The sequence below is a fragment of the Danio aesculapii genome, chromosome 4, assembly GCF_903798145.1.
Source record: "Danio aesculapii chromosome 4, fDanAes4.1, whole genome shotgun sequence".
Taxonomy (NCBI): Eukaryota; Metazoa; Chordata; class Actinopteri; order Cypriniformes; family Danionidae; genus Danio; species Danio aesculapii.
The window spans coordinates 59,064,095-59,076,594 of NC_079438.1; the positions used below are offsets into that span (position 1 = coordinate 59,064,095).

Here is a 12,500-nt window from a genome sequence, read left to right on the forward strand (position 1 = left end):
TGTTACCATAGCAACTGTAGAATCACCACAGCAGAGCGATTACTATAGTTGTTGTTACCATAGCAACTGTAGAATCACCACACCAGAGCAATTACTATGGCGGCAAAACAATGACAATACTAATCGAGCGCAGCGGTTATGTTTACGCGCGAGAAGTGAAGCGCGAGCAGATTACAGGCCCACACGCGAGGAAACAGTCATGCCTACAGCGCGCGCGCGATCAGTTCTCTCCGCTCGCTCGCTACTTCTTCTTTCTGCTCGCGCGAAACTTTTGGGATTTTCGTCAGTCCTGGGGCGGGACTTGGTTTACTTGTTATCTCTAACGCTATTGGTTACTCTACCTTTCCGGAAGTTAGCCGGGATTGGACTCAGGTTATGATGATCCACATTTGATCTGTATGGTGTGGAAAGCTAGTGTCCCTATTAAATTAAAACATATAGGATATATATCTTATCATAACGTCACAATGTGAAACTAATAGACTTACTTTCTCAGTAATAATAGGTGACGACTTACTTTCAATAATGAGATATTTCTTGTAATAATTAATCTCATAAGAATAATGACTATTCCGACTGTCATGACCAAGTCATATATGACATATCAAAATAATGAGATATATTCTTGTAACAAACTTTATTACAGTAAAACTGGGGAGAGAAAGAGAGAGTTATGCCATGTGGTAAAGGATCTCTCCATTAAACAATTGGGGAAAAATATACATGGGCTAATAATTCAGGAGTGTGTGTGTGTGCGCGTGTGTGTGTGTGTGTGTGTGTGTGTGTGTGTGCGTGTGTGCGTGTGTGTGTGTGTACTATTTACAGATTTGCTGTCTTGTTATATTTCATTAAATGTCTGTGAAAACAAAATAAATGATAGGTATTCCAGTAGAATATTTGATGTCTCCAGCGCTCACATTGTTGAATCATTTGATGAAGTTTAACTCCTACATTTAAACTGAACTCAAGCCAAACGTGTTAAAATTGATAAAAATATATATGTTTCTTCTTCTTTGCGCGAGTTTGTGCAGTCATTTAATCTCTTTGGCTCAAGACTTCCACTCTAATTCGCTTCCATTTATTTTTAGACATTAAAAACAGCCAGTTATGCTGCTTGATGCTGTAAACTGATATATATTTATTATATTATTCTGTTTTTGTCTGTCTAATCATGCACACACTTTAGAGTGAGCAGTTTGACCGTTTTCTGCCGTTTATTATTCCTAGTCATTTCTCCCATGAGTAACTAAATCAAGCGCACTTCCGCATTGAAGAATAAGGTCAATTGTATGGTTCAAAAACACTAAATTATTATAGTAATGATTATTATTTAAAAATGTTTGTTAATTATTACTATTATTTGATAAAAGATTCATTTAAAATGTAATTTTAATATATTCAGATATGCCTGATTGTTATGATCAACATGGAATCCATAGTACTGGAAAACAACAGCTATCATTCACCCAACTACACATCTGCCACTGAACTACATATCCCATCATGGACCTCACACACACACCATTTCCAGATGATCTCTGATTACACACGCACAGCTGAAGCTCGTCAACACTAATAACCTGCTGTATAAACAACCCATACACACACTTCTTTGCTGAGTCTTGCTATGTGTAAGAGAGCATTTTAAAGTGTTTTCATTGTCCCGCCTCCCATGGTATTTGACCCTGTGTTTGTTTACCGTTTATGTTGTTTTGCCGCCTGCCTTAACTATTCGCCTGCTACACAATCTACTTCTTACCTGCTCCTGTCAATCTGCTCCTCTCTGTCCCTGATTGAACTTTGCTTGTACGTCCTTTCTTAATAAACTCCATTTGGATCCACACCTCTGTTGCCACCACCTGAATGTAATTAGCATATGATTTAAATGAAAATGCACAAAAATGTTGCATAATGCCTATTGCGGTGTGTGTGTGTGTGTGTGTGTGTGTGTGTGTGTTTCTTTAGGTTTGGGAGAGGTGTGGGGTCAAGCGGGTCGAACCAGATCTGGAGAAAACCCATCCCATGAGCTCGGATCTCATTTACTCCAGGTAATAATCAGCAAGATGCTCCAGGTAATATGAAGACTTTACTACTATCTTTGCCATTGGCTTCTTTAACTTGTACTGTGTATAGCAGGAAATAATGTTTCATTTACAGTCAAGCCCCAATTTATTGATACCAAATTATTGGCAAATTCTGACTTAAGGTTCTTTTATTTAACCAGAAAGTTTGATTTTTTGACTGGAAATGACACTGGTTTCTTTAAAAAAAAAAATAATAAGACGATGTACAAGAGGCATCAATGTGGGAAAAAACATATATATTTATTTCTCAGCTTTTATTTACACTTAACAAAATGTCAGAATTTGCCAAGGGTGTGAATGTACGTGTAAATACACTAGAAGACTGTTATGAAATACCATATACTGTTCAAATTATTCACCCTGCAGTGATTGAATTTTTCTGTTTCCAATATTTCCCAAATGATGTTTAACTGATTCAGGAAAGTTTCACAGTATTTCCTCTAATATTTGTTCTTCTGGAGAAAGTCTTATTTGTTTTATTTTGGCTAGAATAAAAGCAGTTTTTAATAGTTTTAAACCCATTTTAAGGTCAATATTATTAGCCCCCTTAAGCAACATTTGTTTTTGATTGTGTACAGAACAACTTGCCTAATTACCCTAACTTTACCCTAATTAACCTAGTTAAGCCTTTAATTGTCACCAAGTTGAATAGTAGTACCTTGAAGAATATCAAATATTATGTGCTGTCATCATAGCAAAGAAAAAAGAAATGAGTTATTAGAAATGAGTTATTAAAACTATGATGTTTAGAAATGTGTTGATAGATATCTCTCTGTTTAAGGGAACAGATTGGGGGAAAAATATTTGTAAAAATATTCAACAGGAGGCTGAATAATTCTGACTATTGCTTTAAAAAGCAGCCTGGCTGTTTTTATCAGCAATATGTAATGTTAATAAAGGCTTTTGAACTTTTTTACTTACTTCTAAAGTATCTTGGACGTATGATTTTTTTTTGTTTATCTTTGTGAATCTCTTGACCAAACATTGATTACCCCTGAAGCACCTTTTGTTTGATTTTGGATTCGTAAGGACTAGTAAAAGTTTGTTTGATTCATCTACACAATTTAAGTTGGTAACAATTTTTTTTACTGTGTTTCACATTTAAACGTGCCTTGATGTACTTTAAAATGTGCATTTTTATTCGATATTTGATGTAATCTCAACCGAAACCAGTGTTACCAGATGTAGCTGACTGGTTTCAGCCCAAAAGCTGTCGAAAAACCGCTGAAAACCAAATAGCACCACCCAACAACCATACACTGTAATGACTTGTCTATGAGGGAGGGTGGGTGGGGATATATGTGAATATAAGTGAAGTTTTTTTTTCCCTCTCCGCTGTCGCCACTGGCTTGCATGGTTCGGGATCTGTAGAGCTGCGCATCGTTGGATTTGCTCTTCAGCATTTGGACTCTCAGTAGTGATTATTAAACCACACTGAACTGAGCTAAACTGAACTGAACTTAAACACTACAAACTGAACTACACTGTTCCTATTTACTGTGACCTTTTATGTGAAGCTGCTTTGACACAATCTACATTGTATAAGCGCTATACAAATAAAGGTGAATATATTCAAACCGCCCAAGAGGGCGGGAAATCTGCCAATCTGACCGAAACACAGAGAGGGCGGGGCATAGTGTAGCCCCACCCCCTTCTAAAAAACAGCTTTGCCAGTGAGAGTGGTTGAGCTCAAGTGCATCAAATGAACAGCCATTGAGAAGAAGGGGGCGGGGCATACCAGACACTAGTGAGAATTTGATTGGTCAGAAGATTTAATGAGAAACTGTAATATGAGGTGACATGAATTAAACCAGTGTTGCCAGATTGGGCGGTTTTGAATTTATTTTTGCGGGTAAAAAAATGACAGGCGGGTAGTGAAAATTTGGGCGGTTTTGCAATGGCGTGCTCGCCCGCCCCGGTCTGCCCTCATACACCTGTTTTGATCCCCCAAAGAGATGCCATAGCCCCCGTTGTTCTCATACATATTCTTAGAACAGTGTAGAAATGCTTGTGATCTCCCTCCCCGACACGACATCTCACCCCACCTCCCCCCCGCTCCTCAGCCTCAACCCAGGTTATTGTAGTCTACTGATTGTTGGGCGGCGCTTTTTGCTTTTCATCGTTTTTTCGGCAGCTTTTGACCTGGAAACAGTCAGCAACATCTGACAACACTGAATAAAACCTCTGATCCATTTAGGCAGAAGTGACTAACTGCAAGCTTAATGTTCATATCAGTTTTACATCTCCTAAACACAAAACATGGAGCAAACTAGCTTACAGATGTCCTAAAAACTAACAATACTGATACTAACATTTAAAAAACTTTATTTTAATTTTATGGGACCTTAAAGCAGTTTTACATTAATAATAGACGCAATTTACTGTAAACAATACATCTGTAGGCCATTCCAGTTAAAGTAAAATAAATGCAATGTACCTGAAATTCTGGAAAGACTCAAGTGCTTCTGATTATTCATCAATCAATAAATATGCAATCAGTAAGGCATGTCTAACTCATCCTCAGTGTTTCTCTGCAGATTGTGAGTTGATGTGTTTCTGTGGTGACCTGTCTGATATTGTCCTCAATCTGCAGACTTTAGACGGGTTTATATTTGTAGTGGCTGCAGATGGGAAGATCATGTACATCTCTGAGACGGCGTCGGTTCATCTGGGCCTTTCACAGGTGAAGAACATGCTGTATTTATGTTTAGGCTGTACTGTACCAAGGTTATTATAGTTAACGAAAACTAACGAAAAAACGAAAACTAAAATGTAAAATAATTGTCGTTAACTGAAATAAAAATAAAAACGAGAGTTTAAAAAAAACTAGAACTAACTGAAACTATTGTTTACATACAAAACTAACTGAAACTAACTAAAATTATAGCAAAAACCTCCTTCGTTTTAGTATTTGTAAATGTATTTAATACATAATCTTACTGTAAGCCTTTCAGAAGTAAATCTAATCCGCGCTGCAGGTGTTTGACCCTTTCGCACCTCAGAGTCTGTAATCCTGCTGCCATTGGTCAGATCGAGCCGGTTCTCCTCCAGTCAGTCCTCACTGTTGCTCCCGCGACAAAAACAACGATTGGAAATGACAGCAGCACGATGACAGCATTACAGGCACTTAAAACTATTACTTTAACACATTTGTGCCCAATAATGGGGTTAATTTTCGTTATCGCGATCGCAAACGAATCTTTTTAACCGGACCTTCTAAGTAAACCGGTTGAACTAGTTCACCAAAACGAACTGAATCATTTGAAACGATTCACGTCTCCAGTAAGCACTTTTCCACTAACTACTTGCATTTTAACAAGCCTAATATCCACCTCTGACTCGAAATAATCCAATATATACTCTCATTCAGTTATTAGGACAGCAACGTTACACCAAATTTGAAAGCGGTGAATCGATAATACTGCGCATGCGTGATTCAATGAACCAAACACAAACAGTACATGACAGCCTGCTTTAACTTGAACAACTGCACCGCGGGTAAACCGAGGGCTTAAATGAGAGGATCTGGTGAAAAAACCGTAAATTTATTTCATAACAGAATCGTAAAGTTATTTAAATAAGTGAATCATGCTTCAGTTGGGTTGCAAAACTTTACTGTAAGACATTTTTTCAGATCCTGGTAATGTTTTAACTGACTGAAATTACACTTGCTGACTAATTTTGGTAAGTTGAGTCCAAACAACCGCGTTAAACATCTAAACTTCTCATTACTACTGTTTATCTAACCTCAGAGCAGCCTTGCACTCATACTTAAGGCTGCTATCTTGTGGGCTGTTGTATTTGAATTTGAGGATCGGTATGGTATTGGTAGACGATCATGTAAGTGTTCATGTATAAATACAGGTTTTAAAAAAAAATGTATGGCTGAGTTTTTATTATTATACAATATTTATTCTGTTGATTTTTGAATTTTGCACCTAACAAATATCCTTATTTAGAAAAAAAAAAATAAAACGAATACTGAAACTAATAAAAATTAAACTAAAACCAAGTCATTTCAAAATATAGAAACTAATAAAAACGAGTAAATCTGCCTCTAAAACTAATTAAAACTTACTGAATTTGAAAACAAAAAGTCAAAATGAAATAAAAACTAAAACTAATGAAAAATCTAAAACTATGATAACCTTGTACTGTACATGTTTATTCTGCTCCGGGAGATTTACAGACGTCCTTTCACACAGGTAGAATTGACCGGAAACAGTATTTATGAATACGTTCATCCAGCGGATCATGACGAGATGGCTGCGGTTCTGACTCCACAACCTTCATATCATTCACACTTCGTCCAGGGTGAGAGTCACTTTATATAAAACTACAGATGTATTTTCAAACACGTCACTTTCAAAGTAACCCTCGTACATTTATAATGCTTAAACTTAATATGTTGGTAAATAACAAAAAATGGCCAATTTTAGATGAATAACTCAATTTTCAAATGCAAAATTGTAATTGTAACATTAGAGATTGCTCATAAATATCACAATTAGACAATTTATTTTATATGAATCAACATTTACATGCACATTACTTTCAGAGTAATCCCTGTACATTTATAATGCTTAAAAAACTAAATATGAACTTAATCAGGTTGGTAAATGACAAAAAATGACCAATTTTTGATGAATAACAGAATATTCTAATGCAAATATTGTAATTTTAACTTTAGAGAGTACTAATAAATATCACAATTAGACAATTTACTTTATATGAACCAACATATTTACATGCACATTACTTTCAGAGTAATCCCTGTACATTTATAATGCTTAAAAGGCTAAATATGCACTTAATCATGTTTGTGCATGACAAAAATGCCCATTTTATGATGAATAACACAATATTCTAATGTTTTTATTTTAATATTTTAATTTTTGAGTTTATAGATTGGTAATAAATATCACAATTAAACAATTTATATTAAAAAAACATATTTACATGCATGTCACTTTCAGACTAATCACTGTACATTTGTAATGCTTAAAAGACTAAATATGAACTCAATCATGTTGGTAAATAACAAAACATGGCCAATTTTTGATGAATGACAATATTCTAATGCATATATTGTAATTTTAACATTAGAGATTGCTAATAAATATCACAATTAAAGTATTTACTTTATATAAATCAACATATTTACACACAAATCACTTTTTAGAGTAATCCCTGTACATTTATAATGCTTAAAAGGCTAAATATGAACTTGGTCATATGCTAACAAATGCCCAATTTGTGAGTAAACACAATATTCTAATGCATATAGTTCCAATTTTCACTGAGAGATTGCTAATAAATCACAATTAAACAATTTAATTTGATATAAATCAGCATATTTTCATGCACGTCACTTTCAGAGTAATCTCTGTACATTTATAATGCTTAAAAGACTAAATATGAACTTAATCGTGTTGGTAAATGACAAAAAATTGCCTTTTTTATGAATAACACCATATTCTAAAGCATATATTGTAATTTTAACTTTAGAGATTGCTAATAAATATCACAATTAGACAATTTACTTTATTTAAAACAGCATATTTATTTGCATGCACCTCGCTTTGAGTAATTCCCATACATTTATAATGCTTAAAAGACTGAATATCAACTTAATCATGTTTGTACTTGACAAAAATATGGCCAATCTGTGAGTAATATTACAAAATTCTAATGCATTTACACTGTAATATCCTAATTTTCACTTTACAGACTGCTTATAAATCTCACAAATGGAATGAAATTAAACGAAATGTCAATTGTTATGTATAAACACTGACAAAAATATGAACAAAATATGATTAATCTAAAATTTCTAATTCAGCTAAATGCATTAAAACAAACATGTAAATGTAAATCAATATATTAAATATAAAAAACTATTATTTTTAAAAAATATATATTTATTTTACTGCATTTAGCAGATTTTTTTAATTTGAAATATTATTAAATTAAATCACAATATAATTTTTTCATATTAATTCAAATTTATACAATTGTATTTTAATATACATGTGATTTCAATATTTTTATTTTAATATTTATATAAATGAATCAAAATATTAAAGCAATTGCACTGAATTGATTGGGAACCTGCAAAATTGACAAATAAGATTAAACAATATAAAATCAGATTATTGAAATTGTGTTTTAATATACGTGTATTATAAAATATTTTTAAAAATAATAAATAAAATATAAAAACAAATTCAATTGAGTGAGAAAAAAGGTGAAAAATGGGATTAAATCACAATATTCCCATTAACAAAAAGTCATATAAATGTTTTCCCTCAAAGATTAAATAAAATAAAAGTGAATTCTTTTATGCAGAAAGTTTTGTAAAACCCCTGAATTTGGCTTATTTCAGAGTATGAGGTGGAGCGATCGTTCTTCCTGAGAATGAAGTGTGTTTTGGCGAAGCGTAATGCTGGACTGACGAGTGGAGGATATAAGGTGAAGCTCAGATCAGCAGCTCTTACTGTATATATGCGTGATGATCATAAGTGTGTGACAGTAATGCTGACCTCTGACCTGCAGGTGATCCACTGCAGCGGGTACCTGAAGATCCGGCAGTTCAGTCTGGACGCGTCTCCGTTTGACGGCTGCTATCAGAACGTGGGTCTGGTGGCTGTCGGACACACACTTCCACCCAGCGCCATCACCGAAATCAAGCTGCACAGCAACATGTTCATGTTTCGCGCCAGTCTGGACATGAAGCTCATCTTCCTGGACTCACGGTGAACCACAGAACACACACTTCATTTTGGCCACACCCACACTGAGCATTTAGGCCAGGGGTGTCCAAACTTGGTCCTGGGGGGGCGGTGTCCTACATAATTTATTTCCAACCCCAATTAAACACACCTGAACCAGCTAATCAAGCTCTCTCTAGGTATATTACAATCTTCCAGGCAGATGTGTTAAAGCAAGTTGGAGCAAAACTATGCAGGACACCGGTCCTCCAGAGCCGAGTTTGGACATCCCTGGTTTAGGCCATATAACACCACACCCACACAACACATTTTTCCCACACCCACACATCAGAGCACATTTAGGCCACACCCACAGATAGGATCACATTTTGGCCAGACCCACACTGAACATTTAGACCACACCCACACCGAGCATTTAGACCACACCCACACTGAGCATTTTGACCACACCTACAAAGAGCACATTTAGGCCACACCCACACTGAGCATTTAGACCCCATTCACACTGAGCATTCCGATCACACCTACACTTAACATTTAGGCCACACCCACACCACGTATTTAGACCACACCAAGCATTTGACCACGCCCACACTGTACATTTAGGCCACACCCACACTGATCGTTGAGGCCTCATTCACACTGAGCATTTAGACCACACCCACGCCAAGCATTTAGACCACACCCACACTGAGCATTTAGACCACACCCACACTGAACATTTAGACCACACATACGCTGAACATTTTGACCATGCCCACACTGAATATTTAGACCACACCCACACCGAGCATCTAGACCACGCCCACACCAAGCATTTAGACCACACCCACACTGAACATTTAGACCACACCCACCCTGATCATTTAGGCCCCATTCACATTGAGCATTTCGATCACACTTACACTGAGCATTTAGACCACACCCACACTGAGCATTTAGACCAACCAACACCAAGCATTTAGACCACACCTTAACCAAGCAGTGGGGCTACACCCACAATGAGCATTTAGGCCACATCTACACAACACAGACCACACTGACTGTTCATTTAAACTAAAACCCACACAGCAAATTTAGGCCACACCTACAACATATTTAGGCCACACCCACACAGCACATTTAGACCACACCTATAGTACATATAGACAACGCCCATAGCAAATTTAGGCCACACTCTGCACAACACATTTAGACCACACACAGTGCATTTAGGCCACACCCACACACCATACATAGAACACACCCATAGCACACTTAGGAAACACCCACACATCACATTTAAACCACAGCTACACAGTGCATTTAGACCACACCCACAGCATATTTTGTCCACACCCACACAGGGAGGCCAATGCAAGACCTTTTATTATGGGAAGCTGCCTTGTCATTTCTGAACAATGTGTAAAAGCTGCTGTATGGTGTACTGAAAACAAGCTACAAAAATGAACTACAGTTTTTGTTATCTGTCACCTGTTTAATTTTATTAGGTTTACACACTGAGCATTTAGACCCCATTCACACTGAGCATTCCGATCACACCTACATTTAACATTTAGGCCACACCCACACCACGTATTTAGACCACACCAAGCATTTGACCACACCCACACTGTACATTTAGGCCACACCCACACTGATCGTTGAGGCCTCATTCACACCGAGCATTTAGACCACACCCACACCAAGCATTTAGACCACACCCACACTGAGCATTTAGACCACACCCACACTGAACATTTAGGCCCCATTCACATTGAGCATTTCGATCACACTTACACTGAGCATTTAGACCACACCCACACTGAGCATTTAGACCAACCAACACCAAGCATTTAGACCACACCTTAACCAAGCAGTGGTACTACAGTGGTTTTTATGTTATCTGTCACCTGTTTAATTTCATTAGGTTTATTATATGGCTTTGATTTCATTTATAAGGGTGTCAGATCTGACTGGATATGAGCCACAGGACCTGATTGAGAAGACCCTGTATCATCACGTGCACTGCTGTGACAGTTTTCACCTGCGCTGCGCTCATCACCTCCGTGAGTCCCGCTAAACCTCAAAGCAAAGAGAAAGCATGACATACAAACAAAACCTCTATATCCATTTGTAGATTGCTCATAAGTGTCTGCTAAATCAGTAAATCTGAAACGTGTATGTATGATGAGGGTGGTGTATGGGGTATTATTACTTAATTTGATTTATTTTTGTTTATTTTATGTGTGTGTGTGTGTGTGTGTGTGTGTGTGTGTGTGTGTTTTCCTTCTATAATTTAAGTCTAGACATTTTTCTGTGTCAGTTTAGACAGGGGTTTACATATGTAGGCCTGTCACGATATCTGTTTATTGTTGTAGGATATATTGCACCAAAATATATTGAAATAAACAATATTATTGTCATTTTAAGATCACTTTATGCCACTCATTATTATATAATGACAATATAACATCATCACAATGCGAGTACACTCTTCCAAAGAACACATCATATTTCAAGCTTATGAATATTTCATGTATTTATAGTCATTTGACCAGTTTAATATTCAGGTATTGGATTCAGATTGTGAAAACACATATCCTAAATAAATAATAACAAATATTGAAAAGGTAAAGAGTAACAGAGGCTGTGATCTCTGCTGCCAGATCTATTTTCAGCTGTCATACACACACATGAAGATATACTACAGTAATTTACAGTAAATACTATAGTGTGTTTTTAATTTGGACTTGATGTATGGATGATATATATTGCATCACCAACAATAATTGAGCTCATGTCCATGTGTTGTGCGATACGTCCATATATTGATTACTGTGACAGCCCTATGTATACTTAGATTCTGTGCAATGTGCAATTAGACCAAGAATACCTGCAGTCTCTGAAATAATGGCACAGTACCTGTCAGTGGGGCGGTGCCTTTTTAAAAGGTACACTTTTGTACCTTTAAAGGTTAATATTAATACTTAAAAAGTACAAATCTGTTACTCATAGTACTTTAAATGTTCAGATTTGTACCTTTACGGTTCACTTTTGTACCTTTTAAAGTACCAGTGTGCATTTGTAAGCTACAAAAGGTCCTGCCCCAGTGACAGGTTTGGAGCTTTATTTCTGAGAGTGTGTACTGGTGTCTACATGTACATACTTGTGTTCAATAATTATAGAAGGAACTTATTCTGATTAATTTTGTATGCAAAAGCAAATGTGGAGGATCTTTATATATTTAAAATAATAATAATAATAATAATAATATATATATATATATATATATATATATATATATATATATATATATATATATATATATATATATATATATATATATATATATATATATATATATATATATATATATATATACTGCTCAGCATAATTGAGTTCAGCCCATTTTGAGGATGAATATTTTCCCCCATTTCTCAGTGAATATAGGCTATATATTTTGGTGCATTTAAACAAAACAGATTTATTAAACAGATATATTTAATAAAATAATATTTTAGTCACCAAACATATTTAGACATCAAAAGATAATACAATTAAATTCAAACAAAATATGCGAAAATAAATTACAAACTACAAAGTTTCAACTTATTATTATTTTTTTTGCTTCTCTTGATTTTTCCTCTTTTGTAAATTAGTATTTAATTTTTTTCTATAACATATAAATATGGCTGTACTAGTT

General features: G+C 35.6%; 1 protein-coding gene across 4 annotated transcripts in view; it reads left to right on the plus strand.

Annotated features, from left to right (window-relative positions):
- The window catches only part of sim1b (SIM bHLH transcription factor 1b), a 28,911-nt gene that overhangs the window by 8,356 nt on the left and 8,055 nt on the right, over positions 1-12,500 (plus strand). For 2 of the 4 annotated variants that reach the window (XM_056455152.1, XM_056455153.1), the window contains exons 3-8: positions 1,966-2,072; positions 4,678-4,767; positions 6,290-6,398; positions 8,470-8,555; positions 8,640-8,839; positions 10,757-10,863. In XM_056455152.1, the coding sequence (XP_056311127.1) occupies positions 1,966-2,072; positions 4,678-4,767; positions 6,290-6,398; positions 8,470-8,555; positions 8,640-8,839; positions 10,757-10,863 (699 nt within the window). The remainder of the gene's footprint in view (positions 1-1,965; positions 2,073-4,677; positions 4,768-6,289; positions 6,399-8,469; positions 8,556-8,639; positions 8,840-10,756; positions 10,864-12,500) is intronic. The other 2 variants (XM_056455154.1, XM_056455155.1) reach the window with 1 other exon arrangement.